This window comes from Macrotis lagotis, chromosome X, assembly GCF_037893015.1.
Source record: "Macrotis lagotis isolate mMagLag1 chromosome X, bilby.v1.9.chrom.fasta, whole genome shotgun sequence".
Taxonomy (NCBI): domain Eukaryota; kingdom Metazoa; phylum Chordata; class Mammalia; order Peramelemorphia; family Peramelidae; genus Macrotis; species Macrotis lagotis.
In genome coordinates this window covers 582,611,719-582,628,196 of record NC_133666.1, presented here as the reverse complement: position 1 = coordinate 582,628,196, position 16,478 = coordinate 582,611,719, and the positions used below count along the sequence as shown (strand labels likewise).

The window sequence follows — 16,478 nt, the reverse complement described above, 5'->3', positions numbered from 1 at the left end:
TATAAGAAAGAGAGGGTAAGATGGGAAAGGGGAGAGTTATTTCAAGGAATGTAGGTGGTATTGTGAAAGCTTACCCCAAGTTTTATAGAGTGTTCCAAAGAAAGACGTCCCATATTCAACAGAGGGGTGTACAATTGACCACTCACTGCCTGTAGCAATAGTTTTTTTGGTATCTGAGATACTCGGGTGGAATGAATCAATGAAAAATAGTCACAATGACTGATTTGCAAAAATAAATATTTAATAAATTATTTAAAATGTTGATCATTTTTGAGTCATTTCCCCCCACGTTCAGAGATAATTCTATTTCTGTTTGTTAAAGAAAATAACAGAAACCTGCTGGTCACTTGGAAGAAGCAGGGTACTATAGATGGCACATTGAACATGGAGTTGAAACAGATATTTTGGGAATACTGGCTCCCCCATTTACTAGCTGTGTCACTCTGTTTCCTAATCCACAAAGTGTAGTTAAATATTTATACTTTGTTTCTCCACATGTTTCTATCACTTTAAGGTTTGTAAACTGTTTCCCCAGCATTATTCCATTTTATCCTCACAAAAACGCTAGGAGATAGGTACTATTTTTATTCTCATTTTGCATAAAGGAAACTGATGCAGACAGAGGTTAAGTGACTCAACCAGGATCACACAGCTAATAATTATTTTAAGATGGGTTTGAAACCTGATTTTTCAAACTTCCAGTCAATTACTTTACCTACTCCTCTGTAAGATGAGTTAATACAGGTAAAATGTTTTTTAACCTTAAGAGTACCTTATCAGTATTAATCACTGTTGTTATTATTCTGTTCAGATTTTCAAGATATTAAAAAAGTTTTCCTAATGTTTGTGAGACAACCTTTCAAGAAAGGTTGATAGTATTGCAAATGTCAAATTACCTCTGAGTTTGGTTATGGCCCAAAAGGCCATTAGAGCAGATTTTCACACTAGGGCCATAACATAGATTTTAGTAAGTGCAGCTAGGAAGTATTTATAATATTCTTGCCAATTTATTTCTCTCCCTACTCATAGCAATCTGAAAAAATTATCCTTATCTTTAAGCTCATCAACTTGGGTGTTTTATCTACCAGTGTCACTTCCAAATTTTCTCTTTCTATATCATTTTTGTCCATGTCAAAAAACAATAAAAAATTATATGCAAAGAAAAGATCTTTCAGTTCTATAGGAGCCAATATGCTATAATAAAAATATTTTTGGACCAGGTGTCAATACATGGCCTCAATATACTTTGGAATACTAAAGTCCTATATTGTCACTAGTTGAAGTTTCATCTTGGCCACTAAGGATTTTTATTACATTAGGGATGTTATTTTACTTCTCCAGGTTTCAGTTTTCATATCTGTAAAATGTAGAGGTTGGATTAGATCCCAGGTTCATTTGAGAGAACGGGAGGTAGCGGGAATATAATGGTTGTCTTCATGTATTTTGAAGGGTTTGGAATAGAGAGAGGGTTAAGTTGGTTCTGCCCCCCACAGAAGACAAAGAGCATTGCTCCAAAGCTGCAAAGAGGAAAATTTAGGCTTGAAATAAATAAAAATTTCATGATTATTAGATAATTCTATTTCATAGACCAGTGGTTTTATTGGAGAGGTTCAAGCAAAAGAGTGTTGTAGTGGGGATTCTTTTTCAGTTACATGTGGGATGAAATCTTTTCCAAATCTGAGACTCTAGGATTGAGAGCTAGAAGGAAATTTAGAGTCCAAATGACTGGTCCAACCTTCTCATTTTAGAAATCAAGGAACTGGGGTGGCTAAGTGGCATAGTGGATAGAGCACTGGTCCTGGAGTCAGGAGTACCTGAGTTCAAATCTGGCCTCAGATGCTTAATAATTACCTAGCTATGTGGTCTTGGGCAAAGTCACTTAACCCCATTGCCTTGCACACACACACACACAAAAAATTAAAAACTAAAAAAAATTTAAAAAAAAAGAAATGAAGGAACTAAGGAACTGGTGAGAAGTTGATTCCCCAATGATCACCTGGGTAGTACCTGTACCTAGGAGAGCCCAAATTCAAACACAAGGACTAATTAAAAAGTGCATGATTTTTTCCAATATCCTAGACAATTTCCAGGGTACCTTCCATTTTGAATATCCTTGGGTTTTCTAGTCATGAGATCCATGGGTAACACCAATGACAGAGAAAATGTGAAACATCAAATGTCTAAGAAAGTATGATGCCTTCATATAGGTTAATTTTGTTTCCTCCCTTGTCTTCCAGCATGTACATACAAAAACCAGGAGTGCCGTTTGACTATACATTATGAGCATGGATTCTCCGTCACCACTGAGCCACAGGAGGGGGCCTTCCCCAAGACAATCATTCAGGCTCCTTATGAAAAGCTCAAAATGTCTTCAGATGATGGGATCAGGATGCTTTATTTAGACTTTGGAGGAAAGGATGGAGACATTGTAAGTATGCTCAGCACCAATATGGTCACTGATTCACTTGATTATGACAGTAGCCATGAGCTTGGAGTTAAGCAGTCTGGAATTCAAATTCTTCCTTAGCTAGCTGTATGATCTTGGATAAGTCATGTAATCTCTGTCAGCCTCAGTTTTCTCATTTGTAAAACCTTCCAGGGTTGCTATGAGGCTCATGTGTGAAATGCTTTGCAGACTTTTAAAACACTCTATAAATGGTAGGAATTTATTGGAAATCTAAGAGGAGGGAAGGGTATCCCTCCTGGTTATGTTACTAATATTAATAGAACTCACCTAGGGAGCAGTTAGGTAATGCAGTGGATAGAATACTGGCCCTGGAGTCAGGAGGACCAGAGGACAAATCTGCTTTCACTTATTATCTGTGTGACCTTGGGCAAGTCATTTAACTCTGATTGCCTCGCATCCAGGACCATCTCCAGTCATCCTGATTCATATCTGGCTACTGGATCAAGAGGAGAAAGTGAGACTGGTGATTTAGCACAATACCCCCTCACTCAAATCCAATTTACTTGCTTGTCCTGGCATCTCCTCCGGATGTCATGGTCTTCTTCAAGAATGAAGGAAAAACATCATCATCATCATCATCATCAGAACCACAGATATGTATTTCAGTGTGATTGAGAAGCTTAAGAAAAATTTGAAGGAAATTAAAGAATTCCTTACAAAGTCAGTGCACACTTTGACTAAATATGACCTCTAAGCTTTGTGTTTAGGATGTGTGCCCAAATAGGCAGAAATTTGGTCAAATTAATGTATTAAGATCTTATTTGCAACTCATTTGTTGAAACTCCTTAATTTCTTTTAGTTATGATTTAATGGAAGCAATGTTGTAGATAATGATAGAAGTTCTGACTCCAGTTCATTTAAAATCATTGTGACTAAACTTGTCAAACCATCCCAACATCCCCTGACCCCAATTCAGACTCCTACTGATTTCTGTCTCAGTCAGACCATATTTGGCATCTTGAATTGAATTATGGTTATTGGTAACTTGGACATCAACCCTTGAAGGAGGCCAACTATTAGGGCAAATAACCTTAAATTTTTGCCATATGAAAATTGCCCGAAATATCTGGGGATGTTCAGTCTGGATTTGGTAACTTTCTTCTATGACTTTGCCATAAAATAAGATTAGACTGAATTTGTTTGGCCCAAGAAAGCAGAACCTGGAAAAATAGAAATTGTGTAAAGCAAATTTAGGTTTGACATTAAAAAACAAATTCTTAACAATTTGAGTTATTCCAAAGTAGCTGCCTTGGAAGACAATGTATTTGCTCTCCATGAAGGTCCTCATCTTAGGTTTGATGATCACTTGTAGGGAGTTTTATCAAGAGTTGCTTTTTGCGTAAGCCCTATGAAGTAGGCTGAAGGAAATAGAGTTATTTAACTTGAAGAGGAGACTCAGGGGGACATAATAACTGTTTTCAAGTATTTGAAAGGCTATCAGTTGGAAAGTGGATTAGATCTGATCTGTCTGGTCCCAGAGAGCTAAGCCAAGCTCTATGTTGGGGAAGAGGGTAATTGCCAAGAAGCATATTTTAGAATCATAGACTGCTTGAAGGGATCATATGAGCCATTTGCTACATTTTGCTGATGAAGAGACTAAGGCACTGAGAAGTTAAATTATTTAAAATAACATTGCTAATAAGAATCTGGTGGGATTTGAACCCAAGTTTTCCTGAATTAAAAAAAAGTCCTAGGGGCAGCTATGTGGTGCAGTGGATAGAGCACTGGCCTTGGAGTCAGGAGTACCTGAGTTCAAATTCAGCCTCAGACACTTAATGATTACCTAGTTGTGTGGCCTTGGGCAAGCCACTTAACCCCATTTGCCTTGAAAAAACGTAAAAAAAGAAAAGAAAAGAAAAAAGAAAGGAAAAAAGTTCTATTGCTGAAATTCAGTGATTCCCTGACTCCATTGACAATGTATTATTAAGAATAACTAGAATCAACATGTAATCCTCAAATAATATGAAAACTAATAATTTCAGCATGGTGTCTGACTCTATTCTCCTTCATCCCTTGGTCCTTCTGGGCTATCTTAGCATATGGGTAGAGACCATCTGTAGCTTTCTTTTTTATATTTCAAAAGAATGTTGCTGATAAAAATGCCACAAATAGACATAAGAGCCTTCAGTCAAGAGATTTGGGTGCTACTTTCTTTCTCTTTCTCTTCCTCTTTTGTTTTCTCTCTTTTCTTCCCTTTTTCTTTTTTACTCTTTCCTTCTTTTCCTCTTTCTGTCTCTTCTTTTTTTCTTTCTTCCTTCACTCTTTTTCTTGATTCTTTCTCCTTTTCTTTTTCTTTCTTCTTTTTTTCCTTTTTTCCATTCTGTCCCTATCCTTCTAGAACTGATAATCTAGTTAGACATAATGAATCCACAGACACCAATTCAAGAAAGTAAAATAAACTCTGAAATGAATGGCTAAATACAATAAAGTACTAAAAGGATTAGAGTGTTATTACACAGCTACAATGGACATTATGGAAGGGACTTTATTTATTAGATTTCTAATTTTTGTCAGTTCCCTTTATGAAAATAAATTTGTAAAATGCATAGTAATAAATACATTCGAAGAATTATTGATTTCTGTCTTAGAATTTAGGGTTTAGAGGCAGCTAGGTGGCAAAGTGGATAGATCACTGGCCCTGGAGTCAGGAGTACTTGAGTTCAAATCCGGCCTCAGACACTTAATAATTACCTGGATGTGCAGCCTTGGGCAAGCCACTTAACCCCATTGCCTTGCAAAAAAAAAAAACCTATAAAAAAAGAATTTAGGGTTTAGAATCAGAAGATACTTTGGAGATCATCTAACCCAAAGCCCTCATTTTGCAGATGAGGAAATTGAGGCCCAGGGTGAGGAAATGATCTGTCTGGAGTGCTGGGATTTGACTCAAAGTTCCCTGAAACCAATTCCAATATTCTTTCCATAATGCCATGCCAAATGAAAGATAAATGTCTTTTAAAGAAAATTTGATTAATGTAGAAAATAAACACACACACACACACACACACACACACAAAGATCTCTGAGTGCCACCCTCCACTAGATGTGGCCAAAGGATCTAAGCAAATGATTCTCAGCCAAATTGCAGATCATTAGCAACTGAGTGAAAGATTGTTTTAAATCACTAGTAATAAGAGCAATGTACATTGAAATAACTGAAGTTTTGGTTCATGCCCAGCAAACTGACCAAGAGGATAAAACACAGGAGTCACTGTGAGTCAGGAAGGGCTGTAGAAAATGGGCATGCTAATCTATTGTTGGGAGACCTGTGGTTAGTGCAAACATTCTAAGAAATAACTTGAAATTATCCTAAGCAAGTGCTTGCAATGTCCATACTCTTTGACCCAGAGGTTCCACTGCTAAACATATTTACTAGACATTTGGGGGTGGATGAGGTTAGGGTGTTTTATTTCCAAAGCCTGCCAGAGGAATCTATTAATGCTGGCTTAACTAACATAGCTTTAAGTCTGTTGAGCCTTGCGACTTGGGCAATAACTTTCCACACAAAACCAAGCCAAAAGATTGGGGGTGGGGGGGTGGGGAGACTTCTCTCCTTCCCATTTCATAATATTTTTTCCAACAAGATTTCTTTACATTTAAATGCCATTCCCAAATCCAAAGTATATAGCAGAAACCAATCACCAATATCATTGATTCTCATGTTCCTTTCCATTCCTATTTCCTTTGTTTTAGAAGTTAGGGAAGAAAAAGGTAATATTTGTGTTTGAACAAACTTGGCTGTATCCCAGTAGAGTCAGAGATGGCATGAGGACTGGTACCTATAGTGAAGAATGGCTAGAAGACCCAGGAAGAGTAAAGTTAGCAAGAAAATTCTACCACAATATTCTTAGCTGTACTTTTTGCAGTATCAAAAAACTAGAAATGAGGAGCTAGGTGGTGCAGTGGACAGAGCACTGACCCTGGAGTCAGGAGGATCTGAGTTCAAATGTGATCTCAGACACTTAATAATTGCCTAGTTGTGTGACCTTGGGCAAGTCACTTAACCCCATTGTTTTGCAAAAACCAAAAAAAAAAATACTGGAAACAAAGCAGATACTGACTAGGGAATTACTTAAAATTTCTTTTCTACATGAATGTAATGGGATGTTATTTTTTTGGATACAAACAAAGGCAAAAAGATATTTCCTGCCCTCAAGAAATTTACATTATAATTGAGGAGAAAACATGTTAACAACTTGATAGATATAATATATGTAAACACCTCCCTCTCTGCTCTGCAGAGGTGGGGGGTCTATGAGCATGAAATTATACATTATACTAGCTGTTTCCAATGTTGGTTTATTTTATTGAACTTCTTTTTATCTCTTTTCTATTCTTTGTTATAAAGGGAGTTTGACTTGTGGGATTGAGATACATTCACAAATTTTGGTGATGTAAAAGGAAAAATTATGAACAAAATTCTTAAAAAAATTTCTCTTTTTATTTCAGCAATTAGACCTTCACTCCTGCCCCAAACCCATTGTGTTCATCATTCATTCCTTCTTGTCAGCTAAGATTGCAAGGCTTGGATTGGTAGCCTGAATGAAGAGGCAATGGTTTCCACAAGAAGAAAACAGAACCACCAGGCCTACTGGAAGTATGATCCACCAATCCATGTTAGGTGCTAGCCAGCCACCAGCAGTACCCCATGGGAAACAGAGGACCTTGGTCTAGCCAACCCTGGTGACTCTCTGAGGCATTGTTTTCAGTTTAGTCACACACGATGGAGTTATGTTAAGAAAAAAGCATCATCTGGAATTTCATAACCAGTTCCTTTAGCCAAGGAAAATGTCCTTGGGCAAAAAACAGCCTGTAAATACTGACAAAAGGGGCTTTTCAAAGTTCAATGATTTGAAATGATTTAAAATATACTGTATAATAGAAATTAGCATATTACTGTGTGTTCACACTTCAGAATCATTATATCTATTTTCACATAACTTGTTTATTGATAATGAGCAAGGGCTAAGTAAGTGAAGAATGGACATTTATCACTCTTCTCTCCCCACCCCCCAAACGTAAAGATATAGTTTAAGAATTGGACTGTTTCCAGTTGCTAAATAAATCTAATTTCTTTGGGGGGGGAGGAAAGCAACTTTTCATAGATTCATAGATTTAAAGAGGGCACTTTACAGACCATCTAATCCAACTCCCTCATTTTATAGATGACAAAACTGAGGCCAAGAAGGGGAAAAGTAACTTCCTCAAGGTCAGGCAGGTAGAAAGTAGCAGAGCTGGGAATCTATATCCTAACTCCAAATCCAACCTCTTTCCACTATTCTAAAATATGGTATGGCTTTAGTTCTCTTTTTTGATGTATTTTATTTCTGAAGGGAGAGAATGATTCTGAAGTGTTCTCCATTAATGAATGCTGAGCAAAAAAAAAATAAAATTCAATAGAAATCAGTATACTGATTGGTAGAGTTGGAAACTGCATAGGTTGCTTGGGGGAAGATGATGTGAATACCAAGGCCTGCTCTTTGGGAGCAAACCCAATGAGGAGGAATCCGGCAGCAGTCATTAACTAAAAGCCTTCTGGGTTGGAGAGCAAGTCAAAAATAGTTTTTCTTTTCTTAAGAGCTATCTTTAACATGCAAAAGGAAAGAAGGAACCCTACCAGGTCAATGTAAAATATTTGTCCCCTGTTCAGCTTTGTTGTTGCCAATATTGAGTATAGAATCGATGCTTCTTTACATGTCATGGTGACTAGGAAGAGCAAACTTGGTCAAATATCAGGATGTACTTGTAGACTATCCTCAAACCAGGTTCTATCCAGTACTTTTGGTCCTTGTAGAATCAAAGAGATAGCAGCTAATGGCGTGGTTTTATGTTACCAGATAATCAGGGTCAAATTAAAACTGTTCAAATCTAACTTCACTGAAAAGAAATCTCAAAGTGTTAGGTTTATATTAACTTCAACATTTAAACCAGATTCTTTTCCCTTTGGCTCATATAAACAAGTTTTCTAGATTAGAGCTCTGATTTTCAGAATGACAGGGTTTTTCTTTAACACATATCTATGCAAAGAATTTAAAATAGGTAAATTTGAAAATTGGCCCACCTGCTCTCAAACCTCTCTGCTGCCAGGGATATGAAATGAAATGATGTGCAAAGCCTTATGGGGATGGGAATCAAGGTGAGGAAGGAAGATTGCTTTTTCTTAAGCGTGCTTATAAATTTGGTTCTTTATTTCTATAAAGTTAAAGATTGAAATGCAAGTTTATGTACTGTAGGAAAGGCTTGACATATTTGTAAGTTGCACTGCATTATTTCCTTATACATCTGAAAATCACTGGAATGTTGTTCTATAAGAGAATTTTACTTGTTCATTGTAAATAACTTCTTAGGAAACATGCTAGTGCCAAGAACTGAAGTGGCCACAGTACATAATCCAAGGTGCTCAGTACTATATGAAGAATGAGTGAGTTACTCGGAATTAATGTGCAACAATGCTATTATATATTTATAGAAAAATTTAAATGATGGTAATTGCAAATATTATTTCTTCATCACTTATCAGGTTTTGGACTGATTCATATATAGATGGGGTCAATAGAATGATACTACCTTCTCTGCATTTATAAAAGTTTAATTAAATATTTATATTTTAGAAGAAATATATTTGAATAAAATTATTGGATTTTCTGAAGCAAACTGAAATGTGTCATTAGCAAGTAACTTAGTTTTTATTGTATGTGGGTCATTTATTGCTCCAGAGAAGCTGGCATGTTTGTGGTGATGAGCTTGTCATAGAGTGGCTCAATTGGACAGCTCATAGTGTGTGTGTATGTGTGTGTGTGTAGAGATAGATAGATAGATAGATAGATAGATAGATAGATAGATAAAGATGGGAGTTACCCCAACACAGATAAAATCATGGATAAATACCCCAAAAAGTCTGTTATGAAAGTTACTATAGTATATTTCATTTAGAAAGGAATATATAGAAAGAGATGTTTGAGTGTATAGATATGTGTATGTATAGATAGAAAAAGCTATCTAATATCTACTTAGATAGCTATTTCTATCTATATAGAGTTATAGATAAAGAGATAGATCTATTTCTAGATAGAAATAGGTATAAATATAGAGATAGATATCTATACAATATTTAGGTAGATATTTATTTCTATATATATATTTTTTTCCTTTTTGAATGAAACACATTGCAATAACTTTGATAGCAGCTCTTTTTAGTTTGAACTTTTGATTTCATCTATGTTGAACTCCCAATATGGAAACTTTGTCCATGGTGCAATAGTAAAGGTGTAGGCTTTGGAGTCAGAGGAAATGAGTTCAAGTGCCGTCTCTGCTACTATTTATTGCCTTTGTCCTTGGGCAGGTCAGCTATCTTCTCTCAAGTTTCCTTTCCTATAAAATGATGCTGTTGGATTAGATGACCTCAAAGATCCCTTCCCATTCTAAATCTATCATCCCACAGTTCACTCAAGGAGTGAACAAGTCTTGGAGACTGAGACATTTAAATGAATTTTCACATAAGTAGTATGTTTCAAAGGAATGACTTGAATTCCAAGGCCAGTCCTCTCCCCATATATAGAGAGGCTGCCTCTCATGATTGATAGGCTTTAAGCAGATATTAATGGGGGAGATTTGAGAGGGATTGATTCTGGTCAATCATTGAAACCATCAGATTTGTTTTTCATTTTTTTCTTTTTTTGCCTAATTATCTTAACCAAGTTGCATTTTCTCAGATCAGCAATATTTTCTGTCCATTTAATCAGATGATTAATTTTTAATAAGTGGATTTTAATCAGCTGCATTTATAAGCCATGGGATTTTTAAATTTTTTTTGTGTGTTGTATGTTAAGGCTGATAAAAGTATAGAGTATTATTACTAATACTTCTTGGTTTTGTAATCAGCAGTGGCCAGGTAAGGTGCAAAAATCATTTCATGCCTCCCCAAAGGAAAGGAAATATTGAACAGGAACTGAGAGTAAAATGAATGGCAGAATGAAATAAAATAATGAACTTGTCAAAAGGAACTTGGGAGCTATAAAGACCTTAAAAGTTTTGGTCTGTGAACCCCTTTGAAAAATCAGAGTGGCACTAAAACTGCCTTCCTTGTAGTTAGAGGCTTGTTTATTCTGCTTAATTCATATCAGTTCAAATAATTTAGAATGGCCTTAAAATAATTTTGGGTGGGACCTACCTGGCCTTTAGTTTCTGAATATGTCTACTGTAACCTCTAGAGGTGAGCAGAAGACAGGAAGGAAAGTGACTTTTTGAATGTATCACAATAAAAAAATGATTATGCCTATATGAATAGTATCATTAACATATTTTTATAATGAACCTAGTTGAATTAAATAAATACTCACTATCCAGTTTCTAGTTATTCAGCACACAATGCAAAGTCAACAACAATGAACACAATGTGACAGGTTTGTCAAGTTTCAGAAGATAGGTAAAGGACTGAATGGGCTTGAAAACTGTTTAGTTATTCTTGTCCTATAAGATAATTTATTGCCTCACTTCAGGTGGACCTTAGGAGTAAAGTGGAAAATACAAAAGATTTCCATCTCCAATAGCTTTTCTCTAAAATCACTTAAATCTTACAGGAGAAATCCTATTACAAAAAAAAAAAACAAAGAGAATATCAAAATTTAACTTTTTGTGATTGTGAAATTTTGTTGAATTTAATGGTCTTTTAAAGGAAGATGGCAAACATTTTCTTTTCCTGTTATTTTATTATATTGGTATTTCTTGTAATGGAATTTAATCTGTATGCCAAACTCCAAAGGTCTGTCCTGATTCTCTTGTGTACTAAAATTTGGTTTAGACTAAATATGACTTGGAATACGTGATCCACAGTCATGGATTGACAAGACATCTGTCTTCAGGTATTCAAAGGGCTGCCACAAGGAACTCAATTGGTTCCCCTAAGCCCTAATGATCAAAATTAAAAACAAATGTTATGGGGTTAAAAGAGCTAGAGTTCCCTAAATAGGGAAGGCAAGGGAGGCTGAGATGAGAAGTGAATATTGCAAAAGTGGATTCCTGTTCAGAAAAAGGTTCCTTCAATTCTGACCTTCTATGATTAGGGCAAAACTTTCAGATTTTTATTGGAATAGGATTTAACCTGTAATAGGATTTGACCTTTAAAATTTAGCTATCCTAATTCATCTGATTCAAATTCCCCTCTTCAACAATTCTGATAAATGGTCTTCTAGCCTTTGCTGGAATACCTTCAATGATGGGGAAGTTTAAATTACTTTGGGCTGGGTTTTTTTTTTTTTTTTCTGGAAACAATCCTTTATTCTACTTCTTCCTTGAAATTTTCATCACTTTAGGGAGCTCAAAGTACGGAACTTGCTCTTCCAATATGGATTGATCTTTCTTTGTAATTTTTGCTTTATTGTCTGAGCGCTGCGAGTTTAAGTGACTTGCAGAGTCCCACAGCCAGTATGTGAAGGGGTAGGATAAGGCTTTCCTCCTTTATATCACCCTTTGCTGATACTAAGCTAAAAGCTATCTTCCTGTCACATTCTCCTATTCCTAGCCATTGCTTCTAGTTATGAAACTACACAGAATAAGCAAAATTTTCTCTTCCAAACAACAGGTTTTCATACACTTGTAGACAGTTATCTCCCACCTAGTCGTCTTCTCTAGGCCAAATCCTCGGTGGTCCTTGACCTCTTGTTCCCAACAAAGGGGTGGGGGTAGAAAAGAGCCACCATGTAGCTCTGTGTGATGGCGTTTCTAAAACTTTCACCATCCTCGTCACCAAGTGGATACATTTGGGGATAAAAAAGCTGGCAGGGAGGGAATGGACTAGAGCTTAAATACGTTACACAAACCCAGATCAATCTTATAACAATATCATTATTTTATTTAAAGATGTTTCTTTATCTTCCATATTCAAATAAATCTTTGATTTCACCCATGTGGGTAGTCCATCCAGTCAGGAAGATCATCACTCATCCCAGCCTGCCTCTTTGTCCATGTGCTCCCATAAATTCTATGCCAGGGATGCATCCAACATAGTGGATGCCTTCCTTGCCTTCCCTGGATTTCCAGAGGCATACCAGGAGAGAATTCTGGTTATCCCTTGAGTTGTCCTTTGTGAACTCTTTTCAACTCATACCTTCCCCATTAAATTGTGAGCTCCTTGAGAGCAAGGTTTATTATCTTTTCTTCTTTTTGTATCCCCAGGGTTTAGCAAAGTGCCTAGAAAATAGTAGGTGTTCAATAAATGATCACTGACCAAAGGATAGATGGAATGCTTATCTCTGTTTCTCCTTCATAATTCCATTTATCATGTGATACAGCCTACTCACACCCACCATATGCCTTTTGACTGACTCCATAAATACTCACACATTTCATGAAGAAAATAAAACTATAAGAGACCTCCTCATTGTGTTTTTTTTTCTTAAAGGATAAAGCATCTCAGAAGGATTCTTTATTCTAAGTATTTAATTTTTTAAAACTATGTGAGGAATTCTTCCACGGTTCCCCTTATACTTCGTATTTGTGTTTATATGGTTCAAGATGACAAAGAATGAATATCTCACACACAAAGGATCAAATCAGAATCGAGTGTTAACATTATATCAAAATTGCTTATTCTTTAAACAAAACCATTTTCTGTGTTGGTGGATAAAGTATTCAGGGGCACTCAATATGTAAACTAGTCTTGTGATGGTAAATGAAACATTGCCTTGTTTATAACAAATAGTATTTCATTGCAAGCAGTTTTTTTTTTAATTGAAACTTATTTCATAGTATTCTACATGATAGAACTCTTTAAACATGGACCCCAAAATCAATTATCAGGTCACCTATGGTGATTCAAATCAAACAAAATTTGATTTCCCTTAGGAAGTACCCCTATATAGCTTGTTAAAGTGATTAAGTCATTTTACAAAGTGGGCATGCAATCAATTTTGTATCATTTTAATAGGAAAGCAGCAGGAGCTCCTCATTTGTCCCCTTTATTCTTTAGCCATTTAGCCTTGGATACAGAAGCCAGCTCTGTAGAACAGAAGAGCTCTGGGCTCCTCACACAGGAGAAGAAGAGAAACGCATTCCAGACATGGAAACAATCAAAACGATAAGTACAAATGGAAGGATGGAAGGGGTCACCAGGGAGGGAGATAATCCCAGGGTCAGAGAACAGTGGAGCTAATTGCAAGGTACTCATCCTAGCTCTCAAAGGTGGAGGGGAAAATGGGGGTGGGGGGGGCTTAAGCTGATCCCCTCAAACTCAGCTCTTCCTCTATGCATCCTTATCCCAAAGTGCTGGCTAGTTCAGAGCCTCAAAAATATAAAAGGAAACTTTATTCTTTTCAAGAAACAATGCTTCCTTTATTTTGAACAATTTTTAAGAACTTAACACTTTGGATCAATCAAGCAGATTTTCCCTTCCAAAAATATAAGGACCAAGTCTGTTGTGAAATTTTCAATAATATTCACTCATTACTTTAAATCCCAATGAATTGGAATGGGGGGGGGAGGAATTCAGCCCTGGCATATCATAATCAGCTTACAAGAAGCCTCCCTTCTCTACCTCATTCATGCCAACTTCTATCCCTTTGGCAACACAGAGGAGTTGTGATGGGGTTTTGAACTCTACATCTACACAACTTCTTTCTTAGACATATTGTTGGGAGGGAAATGACTCAACACTTGGAAGCATGGACAACATTTGATGCTCATATGGTACTGCTTTGACCAGTCCCACCACAGTGAGAGTGGGAAGGATGAAGGCTTGGGTTCTGTTACTTATCATGGTGGTGATGCCAAAGGATGGGAAAGAAATATTGTGAATAAATGATATAAAGCCAGGTTGTGTGACTGACTTACATCTAAGAAACATGCATGCATCGTTTGCATAAAATTTGCACGCTTCTGTTTAAATTGTGCACCAAGGTGTGCTCTGAGGCTTTTGAACTCAATAAAATAATTTTGCTGACTTTAAAGAGGTCCCTTCCTGATTTCATCTCTTTCATCCCCTCCTTTCCCAAAATACCCCCTAAAAGAGGAGAGACATCAAAATAATTTGTTGTGGGCGATTTAATTGCAAGAATCAGCCTACAAAATTAACTTTAATAAGAATTCATTTTCAATGCAAGGTTCTGTACCAAAAAAAGCTGCCATGTCTCCTTATGGCCACCAGAGGGTAGACTATAGGTAGACAAAAATCTTACAGTATATAGTATTTTTTGATTCTGAAATCTCCCTTTCCTGGGTTATCCTCTTTGTATTTCTCATGATGGGAGCTAGCTGGGACTCTCAGGAAGGTCAAAGGTGAATCAAAGTGAAGTAACTCTTCTCCATGGTTCTAGAGACCCATTATAACAAATAACAACCCAGTCCCAAATCTCCATATAATAATAAAAAAAGGCTCTTTAAGACAGAACCCCTTTCAGATGGCCCATCTTTTCCAGGTAATATGAGAAAAATCCCATACAATCAAAAACCATGGCTAGTTTTCATGGATTTATGGCATTTTTAGGTTTTGGCTTTTGAGTAGAGAGGCTTTCAAATCCCCCCCCCCCCACACACACACCCCAATAATGAGAGGGGAAGGAATATATTCTCAAGCAGGATCCTAGAATCAAAGATTTAGACCACAGAAATCATCTAGTCTAACCTCTCTGAATATGTGAGCTAAAATGAGAGGATAAATAATTTCTTCAAGGTCTCAAACGTAGTAAGCAGTAGAGGCAAGATTTGAACTCTGGATCTCTGACTCCACAGTCATGACTTGCCCAAATTGTCTCAGGCTAATTGGGAATTTTTAATCTGTCCTTATGAAAATCAGAAACTAACTGTTACAAAGTAATCATAGGCAAGGGATTAAGCTGTTAACTGTATTTTGTTAATATTTCATTTAACTAAATAGCATTTCCAGAAGCAAAAGAATGAATAAAAAGTGGGATAGTAAAATTTTTAATTCCCCCGGGCTCTGAGTATATTGATTTTTAATCCTTATTACCAAAGAATCTAATAAATATTTTTTTTTCAACTATGGAATACCTCTAAACACTAAAAACTCAATGGAGTCAGGAAATAATACCGCTAAACTTTTTAATGTCAAAAATAAGGAAATTGTAAATTGTAAAAAATAGTCATATGCTCTATTAAAAACTAGCAGGCAGAAAAAGAAGTCTTCTACATAAAGAATTGGGTGGGGTTTAGGTTTTGAAAATAACATAACACACTTACTAAAATTCAGGTCAGCAAATTATAAAGAAATCTAATGAACCTACATTTATGCTTCTAGATTTACACTATTGAGTAGATCCAAGATATACTTCATAATCTGCCTCCATGAACAAATTCTCTCTCTCTCTCTCTCTCTCTCTCTCTCTCTCTCTCTCTCTCTCTATATATATATATATATATATATATATATATATATATATATATATATATATATATATTTTTTTTTTATAGAATGTCTGATTTGACCACAGCCTGGAACACTTTATTTAACTCTTAAATTTTAACAGAAGGGGGAACTGAGGACTACAAAGGGAAAGTGAATTCCCTAAGGTCAAACAGCTGATAAATGGTGAAGCCAAGACTCAAACACAGGTCTTCCAAGTCTTTTTGACTCTTTTCACTGAATTGTTTCCAGAGCTGCCTCACTTTACACAAAAAGTTGGGAGCAAATTGAATTTTTGTCAGTTTAATTTCTCAAACAACCTTGGGGGATTCATTATTCAGAGGAAGCCTAGAGTGGATTCCTTTGCAAAGAAGCCTTTTATAATGGGTCTAATCTGTCTTCAATTGTCTAGTTTGTCCAAAATATTTTGCAGCAGTCTCTTCTACTGGGTTTGCTAATAGAGGGGCACACCGGTGTCCTAAAAGATTTGTGTTTAAGGAAAACAACCAAAGTCATTATAAGCATGCTGGCTGCAATGTTTAGACTCATTTACAAGTGGACCATGGGCAAATGACTTTCTGGATCACAACAGCCCCAATCAATCTCTAGTTAGAAGCTTCCCGGGGGACAGGGTCAGCCAGGAAAGGTTACCACTGCAGA

General features: G+C 36.3%; 1 protein-coding gene across 1 annotated transcript in view; it reads left to right on the top strand.

Moving 5' to 3' along the window:
• Positions 1–15,707, top strand: part of SNTB1 (syntrophin beta 1) — a 320,793-nt gene extending 305,086 nt beyond the window's left edge. Inside the window, exons 6-7 of the mRNA XM_074201491.1 lie at positions 2,238–2,428; positions 6,914–15,707. Of these exons, the coding sequence (XP_074057592.1) occupies positions 2,238–2,428; positions 6,914–7,006 (284 nt within the window). The 3' untranslated portion in view covers positions 7,007–15,707. The remainder of the gene's footprint in view (positions 1–2,237; positions 2,429–6,913) is intronic.
• The last annotated feature ends 771 nt before the right edge of the window (positions 15,708–16,478 follow it).